General features: G+C 36.5%; 1 protein-coding gene across 2 annotated transcripts in view; it reads right to left on the bottom strand.

The window, feature by feature from the left end:
- Nucleotides 1-6,457: 6,457 nt before the first annotated feature.
- Nucleotides 6,458-13,252, bottom strand: part of LOC137401620 (exosome complex component RRP45-like) — a 44,676-nt gene continuing 37,881 nt past the window's right edge. The window contains exons 6-11 of one of the 2 annotated variants that reach the window (XM_068088056.1): nt 10,439-10,576; nt 9,443-9,558; nt 8,439-8,571; nt 7,683-7,838; nt 7,028-7,189; nt 6,458-6,942 (exon numbers count right to left, since the gene is read on the bottom strand). In XM_068088056.1, the coding sequence (XP_067944157.1) occupies nt 6,772-6,942; nt 7,028-7,189; nt 7,683-7,838; nt 8,439-8,571; nt 9,443-9,558; nt 10,439-10,576 (876 nt within the window). In that variant the 3' untranslated portion in view covers nt 6,458-6,771. The remainder of the gene's footprint in view (nt 6,943-7,027; nt 7,190-7,682; nt 7,839-8,438; nt 8,572-9,442; nt 9,559-10,438; nt 10,577-13,252) is intronic. The other variant, XM_068088057.1, reaches the window with a different exon arrangement.

Raw genomic sequence — 13,252 nt, 5'->3', positions numbered from 1 at the left:
GAGATCACGCAATGCTTGAAATTAGTTAGCCTCAGTCGTGCCCCTCAACATCACAATAAAAAGAAAGGGCTAGTGCATAATATCATCAGGAAAACATAGCATGGTGCTTGGAATCTGAGCTATTTATCATAGAAATAATCTGTACATGGAAAGCTAATGACACTGATTCCTTTGTCGTCTTCATTAGTTCTCTGGAGTTGTCCTACCTTTGCCTGCCATTAGCGTCATTATCGTAGTTGATAAATAAGCGGTAAGAGCACACAACACCGAGTATGAAAATTGTGATGTCATACTTTGCGAGCCTATACCATTGAACATTTCTGTGGTAGAACTCTGTGGAAATCCTATTAACACCAACCAATGTCTGTCTCACCATGTCAAGCAATGGCTCATTTGGAAGCCAAGATTTTGAAGAACCTGAATAAGCTGAAACAGTACTGATATACTTGATATGCTTTAATAAATCTGTATAACTATCATGACATTCTGTTTTTTATGAATCTATCGCAACTTTACAACTCACAACTTGACTTATCTTCCAGCCATCACCTTAATTTCTCATTCTAACAAATTCACAACACTTTATAACAGCTCATTTGTTCCTACTGGTAACTTATCCCCTTTCTCTACTAGTTTTCAGTTATGTTCCCTTGAACTTTCTATGTATTCATTTGTCTATTCTATCCAGCCTCAACCATCGTAGCGTTCTTAGAATGAATTCCCAAAAGTGAGCTTATAGCATGGCATAGATTTTTGGAGAGCTTTTCTGTTCATTGGTTCTTTGATAAATTAAATATTTCATACATTTCAAATTGATTTGGTGTTAGTGTTGAACTGTAATAGCTGCCGAGTTCTCTTAAAGGTTTACTTGCAACAAAATTCACATTACAGTTATTTGGTATCAAAAGATTCACCATGTCTTACTCTGCTGTATTGTAGGTGCAAGATATTTGGCAATGTGATTACAAGCTTTTAAAAGCTCAAAAACGAACAGTTAATCGCAGCCATCATGAAAACGCCATAGTTTGGAATCTCTTTATTTCGATGACGTACTCAAACATTGTGGTTATTGTTTTAACGCGTGATGTTATCACGTGAAATTAAAGGCCAATAAAAGGCTAAACATAAAATGTCTCTGAGCACTAGCTTATGACAAAAACTTCGCGTTCTACCAGAAAGCCAGTATCAAATATAAATGTTCGCTACTTTACAGTTTCGTTTCAGCCTGGTCTAACCATCCACTCGTAATCTGATCATGTGACCCATACTTCCTGCCAAACGGCATGAACAGCAGCCTATTTTTGCAGCATTTTTCGACCTTCACAGGTGACCAACAGGCTCCTCAGATTTATCAGAAGATGATATGCATTCCTTTGAGGTAAGGTTAAAAATTAAACGAATTTTCATGGTAGGTTTTGAGATATCAGTGCTCAAAGTGACAATGATGATAAAATAGACGCGTAAGGACAATAGACATGGTTTTATTGAATGCGAGAAGTATATTTGTGAAAATATTTTGACGAATGAGGTTGTATGGAAGTGTAAACAGAAGCCATTGCATTCGATTGTGTCCCATTTGAGCCGTTTTGGAAAAGAATACCAATCTACGGCATTTTCGTGATGGCTGCGATTAACTGTTCGTTTTTGAGCTTTAAAGAGCTTGTAATCAGGTTTCCACATATTTTGTGCCTACAACAGAGCAGAGTAAGACATGGTGAATCTTTTGATATCAACTAACTGTAATATGAATTTTGTTGCAAGTCAACCTTTAATTGAGTAGATCAGATTAAACCAATGAAGTGTAACTTTAACCTAATATTATTTGCATTTAAAACTTAGTGTGAGTTCCTCAATCAATAGTTTAATCTAGCGGTAAAAACTAATAACTGCCAATGTAAGTTCAAAGTGGTCTATAATCTATTTTCAACAGTGAAATACTCAATAATTACCTAACATTAGATTTGAATTTATTGTGGTAGAAGATTAATGATGACGCTGGAGAGTTAAACTCCTATACGCTCTAACATGCCCTCTAATAAATACTTGTGCTCAAGTCTCAAGTCTGTTATGCCTCCAGTCTCAAGTCTGTTATGCCTCAAGTCTCGAGTCTGTTATGCCTCAAGTCTGTTATGCCTCAAGTCTGTCATGCCTCAAGTCTGTTATGCCTCAAGTCTGTTATGCCTCAAGTCTGTTATGCCTCAAGTCTGTTATGCCTCAAGTCTGTTATGCCTCCAGTCTCAAGTCTGTTATGCCTCAAGTCTGTCATGCCTCAAATCTGTCATGCCTCAAGTCTGTCATGCCTCAAGTCTGTTATGCCTCAAGTCTGTTATGCCTCAAGTCTGTCATGCCTCAAGTCTGTTATGCCTCAAGTCTGTTATGCCTCAAGTCTGTTATGCCTCAAGTCTGTTATGCCGCAAGTCTGTTATGCCTCAAGTCTGTCATGCCTCAAGTCTCAAGTCTGTCATGCCTCATGCCTGTTATGCCTTAAATGGTAACCATAACAAAACTCCTGCTGTTACTTTTTTATAGCTATTATATTCTTGCCATTTGGTTTTGGTAAATGTTGGCCTAAATCTGATAATCTTGCTAAACAAAGTCAAATAAATACTAAAGCAAGAAAGTCTGGAATACGAGTTGAGAGATTCACTTTATTGACTTTGGTCCTCACTAACACTCACTTGCAACTCAACTAGTAAACATACTTTATCTGTAGTCATTCAGAACGCTCTGAGGGGTCCAGTTCTCTATTACACTTTGCTCTATCATGTCCCCTGCAACCACTCCATGATTCAATCTGTGGAGCCAGTCGCGGCTGCCACTGCTGACAGGTAAGCCCAACTAAGAGACCAACTATATTAATAGACTTTATATCTATAATTTGGAGTCGATCATTATCTCTTGTTAGCATGTGACATTATCACGTGACAATAACATATAATGTTATCATTTCACATAACATGATGTTAACATATGACAATAGCATATGATATTAACATATGACATTAACATATGTTAAAATATGGCATTAACATAACACATTATAGAACATATAGTAAACACCTTAACATGTTAACATATGATATTAACTTATGACAATAACATACCACATCAACATATGACATTAGCATATAGCAACAATATACATTGTATGATACTACCATATAACAAGGCATATGATGTTAGCATATGACAATGACATAAACATATGATATTGACATATGACAACAATACATTAACCTATGACAATGGCATTAACATGTGATACTAAAATGGGCCATGTTGACAATATCCAGGGTTATTTGTGCCTTACAGTTTTAGCTGTCTTGGGACTCCTTTACAGATATAAGAATATCTTTTGCCCTAACAATGGAGCATCTTGCAAGTTGACTGTGACGACAACATGCATTGGCAAGTACTTCGTTGTACGGTTGGACACGGATGAGCTGCTCACTGCCCCTATTACTGATAAATACTTGCGCAAAATAAAAGATGACATTGCAGCCAAGGCAACAGGTGATTCAGATTATTCTCTAGATGTCTAATTAGATCAGCAGCGAGTTATCTGCTGTCAATTATGTCATATTTCATCTAATGAAACACTTCCTAGCTAACTCAGGTCTTAACACAAGTGCTAGATTACTGAATTCAAATCGTGTTGTTGTCTTACACAAAGTTTAGGTGGTTACGATTGCAGTTTTAAGCAATTGCAATGCTGCTTTGTTTGAGAGCTACTTCTTTAAAAAATAAAAACGCAAGTTTTTATTAGGCATTATTATCTTAGCTATACCTATTTTAGCTATACCTATTTTAGCTATACCTATCTTAGCTATACCTATCTTAGCTATACCTATTTTAGCTATACCTATCTTAGCTATCCCTATCTTAGCTATACCTATCTTAGCTATACCTATCTTAGCTATACCTATCTTAGCTATACCTATCTTAGCTATACCTATCTGAGCTATACCTATCTTAGCTATACCTATCTGAGCTATACCTATCTTAGCTATACCTATTTTAGCTATACCTATCTTAGCTATCCCTATCTTAGCTATACCTATCTTAGCTATACCTATCTTAGCTATACCTATCTTAGCTATACCTATCTTAGCTATACCTATCTGAGCTATACCTATCTTAGCTATACCTATCTGAGCTATACCTATCTGAGCTATACCTATTTTAGCTATACCTACCTTAGCTATACTTATCTTAGCTAACACATGATACTGGTCAGACAGCTGTTAGCTGTTATACACCTTTGATAAACAAGTATGGATTGGTATACTAAGCATTAGTAGCAGTAGTGAATCATTCTCAATAAAGCTTTATTTCTCAGTTGATCCTATTTGCTGTCCATAAGTTCATCTATGATTTCTTATAGGACTCTTCTATTACCTGCCCGTTTCTAGTATGGTTATATCACCTGCTGCTGATGCTGATGGATATAAGGCTATCCCTCATATCGATTTTGAGTGCCAGGATGGTGCCATTAAGGATCTTACCAATCTGAAATGCTGTAAGTTGCACTTATTACTAGCACTTGTTGTATCATATCAACATACGGAAGGTACTTATTACTAGCACTTGTTGTATCATATCAACATACGGAAGGTACTTATTACTAGCACCTGTTGATCTCATCAACATACTGTAGGTACTTATCACTAGTACTTGTTGTATCTCATCAACATACTGTAGGTACTTATTACTAGTCCTTGTTGGATCTCATCAACATACGGAAGGTACTTATTACTAGTACTTGTTGTATCTCATCAACATACTGTAGATACTTATTACTAGTACTTGTTGTATCCCATCAACATACTGAAGGTTATGGCGCCTTACAGTGCCTCGCCTTGCGTGTTCGCAACTCGAGTTGTACAACTCGAGTTGTACAACTCGAGTTGCCGTGTTGTACAACTCGGCCTGGGTTTTTGATGAACTCGAGTTGCGTTACGCAAAACTAACACGGGTTCGTAAAGAAAGCAAAGTGAGTAATTGGGGTGTCTCATTTACAGAAATTTAATAATAATAATTTAAATATGTATACATATTTAAATTATATATATCGGCGAGATTTGCGCATATTCATTTCTATAAATTTAAAGAGACAAAAACAATTGTAGAATGTAAAAAGCAAACTAAAAAACAATCTATATGAGAGCCGAGCAGCGAAATTTTTTTCCCAAACAGGTTTACATACGGCAGTAAAATTTTGGCTCATGATTGGCTTTAGTAATTGAGTTTTAGTAATAAAAACCTACATCATTACATTGAAAGTTAATAGTTATAATTAGAGAGGAACACAAAATTCCAAAATTGTATTCAAAATGGCTTAAATTAATGAGTTTTAAGTGAGCGCCTCTTACGTTTTAACAGCACTTTTTGAATGATAACATCAGTTTTGCTACTTTAGAATTTTGTGTTCCTTTCTAATTAAAACTATTGATTTCTAATGTGATGATGTAAGTTTTGGTTACTAAAACTCAATTACTAAAGCCAATCATGAGCCAAAATTTTACTGCCGTATGTAAACCTGTTTGGGAAAAAGAAATTCGCAGCCAGCCGGGCAACTTCTTTTTCAAATAAAAAAAGAGTCATCTCTCTAGAATCTGACAAGAAACTGAATGAACACCGAAAATGAACATAGAAATTATTTCAATGGCATTTAATGATGCACCAAAATAAATTCCATATATAGAAAATATTGCTAGAGAAAATAAAATGATGAGATGTTCTCAAGCCGAGTTGTTGAACTCGAGTTGCTGTTGAAAGAACTCGGCTTGGATTTTGATGAACTCGAGTTGTGCAACTCGAGTTGTACAACTCGAGTTATATTTACAAACTCGAGTTGTGCAACTCGAGTTGTACAACTCGAGTTGCAAACTCGGCACAGTATAATTCTAATAATTCGCTATTAGCTCTAGTTTTACAGTACATACATAGTTTAATTTCTTTTAGCTAACGGGTGCCTATTGATATACTATTGTTAATATAACCAGATCTACGGTTATTCTACCGTAATACCAATATATTGCACCTTACTTTTGAAAAGTCGTGTTGCGCGTTCACAACTCGAGTTGTGCAACTCGAGTTGCGAACACGCAACGCGAGGCACTGTAAGGCGCCATAGAAGGTACTCGTGTTGTATCTCATCAACATACTGAAGGTACTTATTACTAGTACTTGTTGTATCTCATCAACATACTGTGGGTACTTATTACTAGTACTTGTAACTCATCAACGTACTGTAGGTACTTTTTACTAGTACTTGTTGGATCTCATCAACATACTGATGGTACTTATTACTTGTACTTGTTGTATCTCATCAACATACTGATGGTACTTATTACTAGTACTTGTTGTATCTCATCAACATACTGTGGGTAGCCTATTACTTTGCTATTATGTTTGTAGTTTATCACTCAAGTTGAAGCAGACTCAGAGGTTGTAAAGATTTGCTGTCAGATGAAATATTTGTAAAAACTGAGAAACAAAATACAGTTTAAATTAAACCATGGTTTACTTGGTACTTCTAACTTTGTACACCGAAATTCAAATGGCAGCAAGCCATAACACTTTTACTTCAGAATACTATGAGTCCAAATTCCATATCGGTTGGTAAGTCTAACTCTTTGTCACCAATATAGTAAATCTCGTATCAGTTGACAAATCTATCCGTCTTCAGCACACAACACCAGAAGTTGTGTTGTTTGTCACCAGAAGTAATGACTAACAGCAACGACTTGTGCTTAGAGAATTGAGTCTCTAGACAGCAGTGTCTGGTGTGTCCAGTCTTACCACTTCCTCTTCCTCGCTATCACTAGCTCTCGTCTTTATCTTTACCTTTTTCCTTCGCTTCCTTTTCCTATCGAGTGCTTTGTTCTGTTCTGATATCGGCTCTTGGGTCCATGCTGATCCGCCACCTGTGCCTATTTCCTGCAACATCACCACCACCCAATCAACAGTCTTGTAGACTCTATTTACATGTAGATATTTCGGTATACCACTAACGCTGACTAACCATAGTAGACTCCCGAGCATCCTTTGCCTCTTCGCTCACCGAACCACCTTCCATTTCATTTACACTCTCCTTGCCTGTCTCGCCACCACTGTCTTCAGCCTGGTCATCGGAAGAGTCACTGAACTTTGCGTGTGACAGCAGGGTGACGCTCTTCTCCACTTTCTACATGATTACACGGCAAGAATTTCTGATCATGTTCCCTGCAGCTCAAACTTATATCTACTAGGCAATGGTTAAGCATTACATAATTATTCACTCCTATAGCTCATAATGTCGCTGATACGAATAGAAATAAGATTGAGTATAATTTCACTAGACGTTAGAGCAATAGTGGGATATATTGGTCAGTAGCAAGTGCAGATGAAGTTCATATCAAAGTCATTGCTCTAAAGCACAGCTTGAAATTTGTGTGTATTTATGCCGTTTGCAGTAAAACATAAATTCATCAATGACATCATAGACATCAAGAGTATTCACGACGGATGTGAAACCACAGCAACAAATGTTGTAAATTTCAACAGAGAGATACTTCATTAATCAAAGGCCATCAAAGGGTCTAATCCTAGTCTCAGTTTCGGCCATATCTAATCCAATAGCCATTCAGACTAGATACCTGCTATAGGCCTACTTAGACGCGCGTAACATCAGGTATTACCTCTGCTAAGGAGTGCATTCTGAGATGTAGGTGCAAGTCGCTAGAGCTAGGGCCATTACCCTGTTCTCTTGAAACTTTGTCACGCAAGAGTGCGTGCTGTGCGAATTCTGTAATGGTAATCACTTTGCTGGCAGCAATGTTCGTACATCTTGGTATCTGAAAGGGAGAGGATCTATTGAGGAAGGAAATGATATTAAAACAAGGCTATTGCTTACCTACTACAGTGGGCCCCTGGGTTACGATGTCCCTGTTATACAACTTTTTCGTTTTACGATGTCACACACAAGGTTTTCTAGTAAAACTTATCTTTTAGTATGCGTTTAGTAAGCTAAATTCTTTCAAGTTAAATTCAATGTTTATGTTATATGTCTGTCTTGAAGGTCATATTATTAACAAAATTAAAATCGTATGGCAAGGGTCCACTGTAGATAAACTGTGAAATGAAAACTATCTATGCACTAGAGCCTGGAGAGTGCGAATAGGTAGAGAACTAACCAAACTAGCAAGTTTGACTAATGGAAACTGTGCTATATCTCATGCTTGTCGGTCTTTACTGCTATACGCTGCTGTCCTTCATGTCTTTATCGTTTCATAGATTTTCCAAGCAAGGTTTGGTTACACTAACAAGTATGATACTAATTTAGGAATCTAGCCCAATACTTTATATATTATAATCGTTGTCTAACCACATTTCGTAGCGTATACATTCTGAAGTTAGTTTTTTCAGAGAAAAGATGCTTGTACGCTAGAAGGTACCTGATCTTTGTGCAACAGATGTGTTCCGTTCATATGCTCTGCACAGATCTCTCTGTGTTTATTCATTGCAATGATCATATGACCTTCTCTCACCCTTTCTTCCTCGTATGATGCGTCCAGCAGAAGAAAGTCCCTGCAGATATGTTTACCTAAGTCAACCTCTAACGGTTATACGGATGGCACAATGAGCTATCATGATTCATCTGTTCATATGAGTTATTGCAACAGCTAAAAGGTTTTAGCTTCCTTGTAGTATTCGTAAAAATAGTATAACCTAAAAATCATGTAACTTTGTGACATTTACACGTCATATCTTATGTGAAGAGTAAATTTCTAAACAACAAAATTGTATGCAAAAATAATAAGGGCTAAGGCATTATTGAACATGTCAACACAACAGACTAAAATGTGTCAAGTACAACTGACTAATAGGTCAACACAAGAGACTAAAGTGTGTTAAGGACAATTGACTAATATGTCAACACAAAAGATTAGAGTGTGTCAAGTACAACTGATTAACATGCCAACACAAGAGACTAGAGTGTGTCAAGTACAACTGATTAACATGTCAACACAAGAGATTAGAGTGTGTCAAGTACCACTGATTAACATGTCAACACAAAAGATTAGAGTGTGTCAAGTACAATTGAGTAACAGGTCAACACAGGAGATTGCAGTGAGTCAAGTACATCTGACTAACATGCCAACACAACAGATTAGAGTGTGTCAAGTATATCTGACTAACATGTCAACACAAGAGACTATAATACGTCAAGTACAACTGACTAACATGTCAACATAACAGACTAGAGTGTGTCAAGTGTAAGTGATTAACATGTCAACACAATAGACCAGAGTGTGTCAAGTGTAACTGACACGAATAAAAGTGTCACAGTTCCTTTTTGATTGAAAACAAATATGATGGAATGCAGCCTTATCTACATTTGACGGTGTCAGCAAGCTAAGAATACGTAAGTTTTATAATGCAGCTGTGCTAGCAAGACAATAGAAAGAGGGAAAAAAAGAAGAGAACCCACCCAGAGTGGTAGAAGGAGAAGCTCATGCATATAGGCATGTGCTGGACACTGAGGGTTATGAGACTTTTCTCATCAGCGGGGTGCTACAAGAGATCATGTTCATAGTATATGTGACAGGCCGTATCATTGTTAACACAAAAGAGGCATTTCATATAGTGCACAATGGGCTTCCATAGTTAAAATTGTCAATGTGGCTGAGACTTTTGTGGAGCCCAGTCATCTCCAACATTCATGAAAAATTAATGTTTGTAGCGCGTGGTTGCTATAGCCTTTCCTAAAAGAAGTCAACAAATAATACGATTTAAAATCCAATCTATCATCATTGAAGACAAATTTCTCAGTTATTTTTGTGTTGACCATGTTGATCAACATCATCTTCGAAAAAAGTCGGTATTTCATGGTTAAATTGCTTTGACTTCCGTTCCTAAAACAGTTTTGAAAAGCTGAAAAATTATATATATATATATATATATATAAATTTACACTCAAACGCATGAAGTGATTTATATTAGTAAAACTTTGACGAGGAGACAACTGTAGATACCAACATTCATAAAAATTTATCTTTGCAAATGATTATAAAGCAAGAGATTGCATACCTCCATGTGTTACATGTACAAGTACATGAAGGTAAGACTAACAGATAAGGACACACTGTACTAACATACATACAAGTGTTACATGTAATGAAGGTACGACTAACAGATAAGGACACACTATACTAACATACCTACAAGTGTTACATGTAATGAAGGTAAGACTAACAGATAAGGACACACTATACTAGCATACCTACAAGTGTTACATGTAATGAAGGTAAGACTAACAGATAAGGACACACTATACTAGCATACCTACAAGTGTTACATGTAATGAAGGTAAGACTAACAGATAAGAACACACTATACTAACATACCTACAAGTGTTACATGTAATAAGTTGCAAAGATGAGTTTCTACGTACAATGGTGACTTTGCCATCTTCCACAGACACATCCGGTCTTTTAAAGTGTGAGAGGGCAGTCACAGCAGCGAGACATGCAGCATCCACTATGTTACCGTCATGGTTGAGCACATTCACATCTACTCGGATCTCCCAGACCTAGTGGACAAGATGAACAGATGAAATACCCAATTACGGGACAACTGAGTTTTTCCAACTGAAAATATTATCGCTAGTAGCTTGTCTAGGAGAAATTAAATTTACGATTCACATGTATTTTACTGTCCGTATAACATACAATTACTATAACATTAGCATTTCCAAAACGGATTACGTATTTACATTGAAAAAGCATTTACTGTACAGGACAATTTAGTTATGCCTTGTATGTATGAACATATGACCTGTTTAGAATCCAATCGACTATCCTCGCAACTTTAAGAGACATACAATAGATTTCACTTTGTTTGTGATACATGATGGTACATGATAACCAAGCTAGGTAGGGCCTGATGATAATTATTATAGATTAGTGTACGTGGAGCGATGCCTCAGCAAAAGATGCGGCCTCTAATTTCTATAATTTATTGTTTAAAGGTCAAAATAATAAAACACTTGCCTATAACCAAGCATACGCTAGAATTTTCATGAAATCTTTAGCAGGTTAAAAATCAATACCACACACCTGCACAACATCAAATATATTGATACATGTTGGACTAAACATGCATCAATCAGTTCATCATATCCCCCACCCAATGATAAATATTTTTACTTAATATCGTGATGCCCTTTTAGCTACAACCGGCGATTCTAAAGCTGTTATTCTAGGAATTTGGAGTTGAAGTAAATGCCATCACAGAAAAAATACAAGAAAACACTTGCTACTTGAAATGCCTTGACTTTCAAGTAGTACCCTGAAAGATGACTTTTGCATCTTTTCAGTTTAAGACCTTAGTTAATCTTTTAAAAAAGGATTTGAAGCATTGAAAGGCTATCTGTCATGAAGAGTAGAAAGGCTATCTGTTATAGAGAGTAGAAAGGCTATCTGTTATGGAGAGTAGAAAGGTTATCTGTTATGGAGAGTAAAAAGTCTATCTGTTAAGGAGAGTATAAAGGCTATCTGTTATGGAGAGTAGAAAGGCTATCTGTCATGAAGAGTAGAAAGGCTATCTGTTATAGAAAGTAGAAAGGTTATCTGTTATGGAGAGTAGAAAGGTTATCTGTTATGGAGAGTAAAAAGTCTATCTGTTATGGAGAGTATAAAGGCTATCTGTTATGGAGAGTAGAAAGGCTATCTGTTATGGAGAGTAGAAAGGCTATCTGTTAAGCATTGTTGTAGGGTTATCTGTTAAGCATTATTGAAAAGTTATCTGTTAAGCAGTGTTGAAAGGCCATCTCTAAGGAAACTGATAAGCTATTTGGTAGGAAGTGTTGAAAGACTCCGTCAGCAAAGTGCAAGCTAAAGGCACAGGAAACTGCAAGTTACGTTCCGGCGTGACCAAGCTACCTTTGTTATAGGTAACGTTGAGTACTAGAGACAACTGAATGCTTTTCGATCACTACATTACCTTCCAAAGACACACTTCAGGAAGTGAGATGACATGAGACAACTTTTCAATATTTGATTTATGTTACAACGACAAGTTAGTTTCACCTCTGTTGGTCTGCCTGTTACACAATGAATAATACCTTCTACTGATCCTGTACACGCAATTTTGCTGCCAGCACAAAATTATATAACGGTATATAGAGACAAATTATGAAATTGAGTTATTTCTGTTTTTAGCGTTGTTAAGGAAGTAAAATTATTATAGTTTAATTGGGATAAATATGAATTAATTGGGTAGAATTGAAAACAAAACGGCAATAAACTATCTTTTCGCTTGCCCATAGTGGTACATTATGATTGGCATCAATAGAAAGGGGAAGATGAATTTTTAGCCACATTTAAGCGGGATTCTCATATAAGCCACAAGCACCGGTGGCAGGATCACCGAGGTATCGGCAATAAAATGGGAACCTACACGTCGAGTGAAGCTGATAGTTACCAGCAGTGCAAGAGTTCAAAGCTGTTCAAGTTTCACAAGGAGCCGCACACAAAACCTTCTCAAAATGCCCTGTACAGGTGAAGGTCAGCAGTTTCGAAACAACATGGTGAGTGGTAGCAGCATCGCAAATGACGAAATACAGTTATTATCTCTGGTTCAGAATTACCCAGCTTTGTACGACTGACAAGGTAAGTGTAGATTATTATGATAATAATATTTGATTACTGTATTAAGATAGTAGAGGTGGTAGTACAAAAACCTCAGATACAAAAGTGGTTTTGAAATTATTATGAAAACAGTAATAACATGTAGTAATAGTGTAAGAATAGGAGTAATAATTCCAATAGAATCTTCAGCCGATGTATTAGATAAGAATAAGTTATCCATAACAATGGGTTAATTAGATAACAAGCTTTACTATAAGAGCCGTGTCAGCCTTCCGAAGCATGGGTTTTGGGATTTGGAAAAAAGACGATCCTTTGACGATCTCTCACAGCACACTAGACTGCCTGGGAATTAGTGTTGACGATATACCATATTTGGTATGGAACAGTGCTAATATGAATGAGTAAGGAGAATTAGTGTTGACAATAGACCATATTTGGTATTGAACAGTGCTACTATAAATGAGTAAGGAGAATTAGTGTTGACAATAGACCATATTTGGTATTGAACAGTGCTACTATGAATGAGTAAGGAGAATTAGTGTTGACAATAGACCATATTTGGTATTGAACAGTGCTACTATGAATGAGTAAGGAGAATTAGTGTTGACAATAGACCA

This window comes from Watersipora subatra, chromosome 8, assembly GCF_963576615.1.
Source record: "Watersipora subatra chromosome 8, tzWatSuba1.1, whole genome shotgun sequence".
Classification (NCBI taxonomy): domain Eukaryota; kingdom Metazoa; phylum Bryozoa; class Gymnolaemata; order Cheilostomatida; family Watersiporidae; genus Watersipora; species Watersipora subatra.
This window is presented reverse-complemented; position numbering and strand designations above follow the sequence as displayed.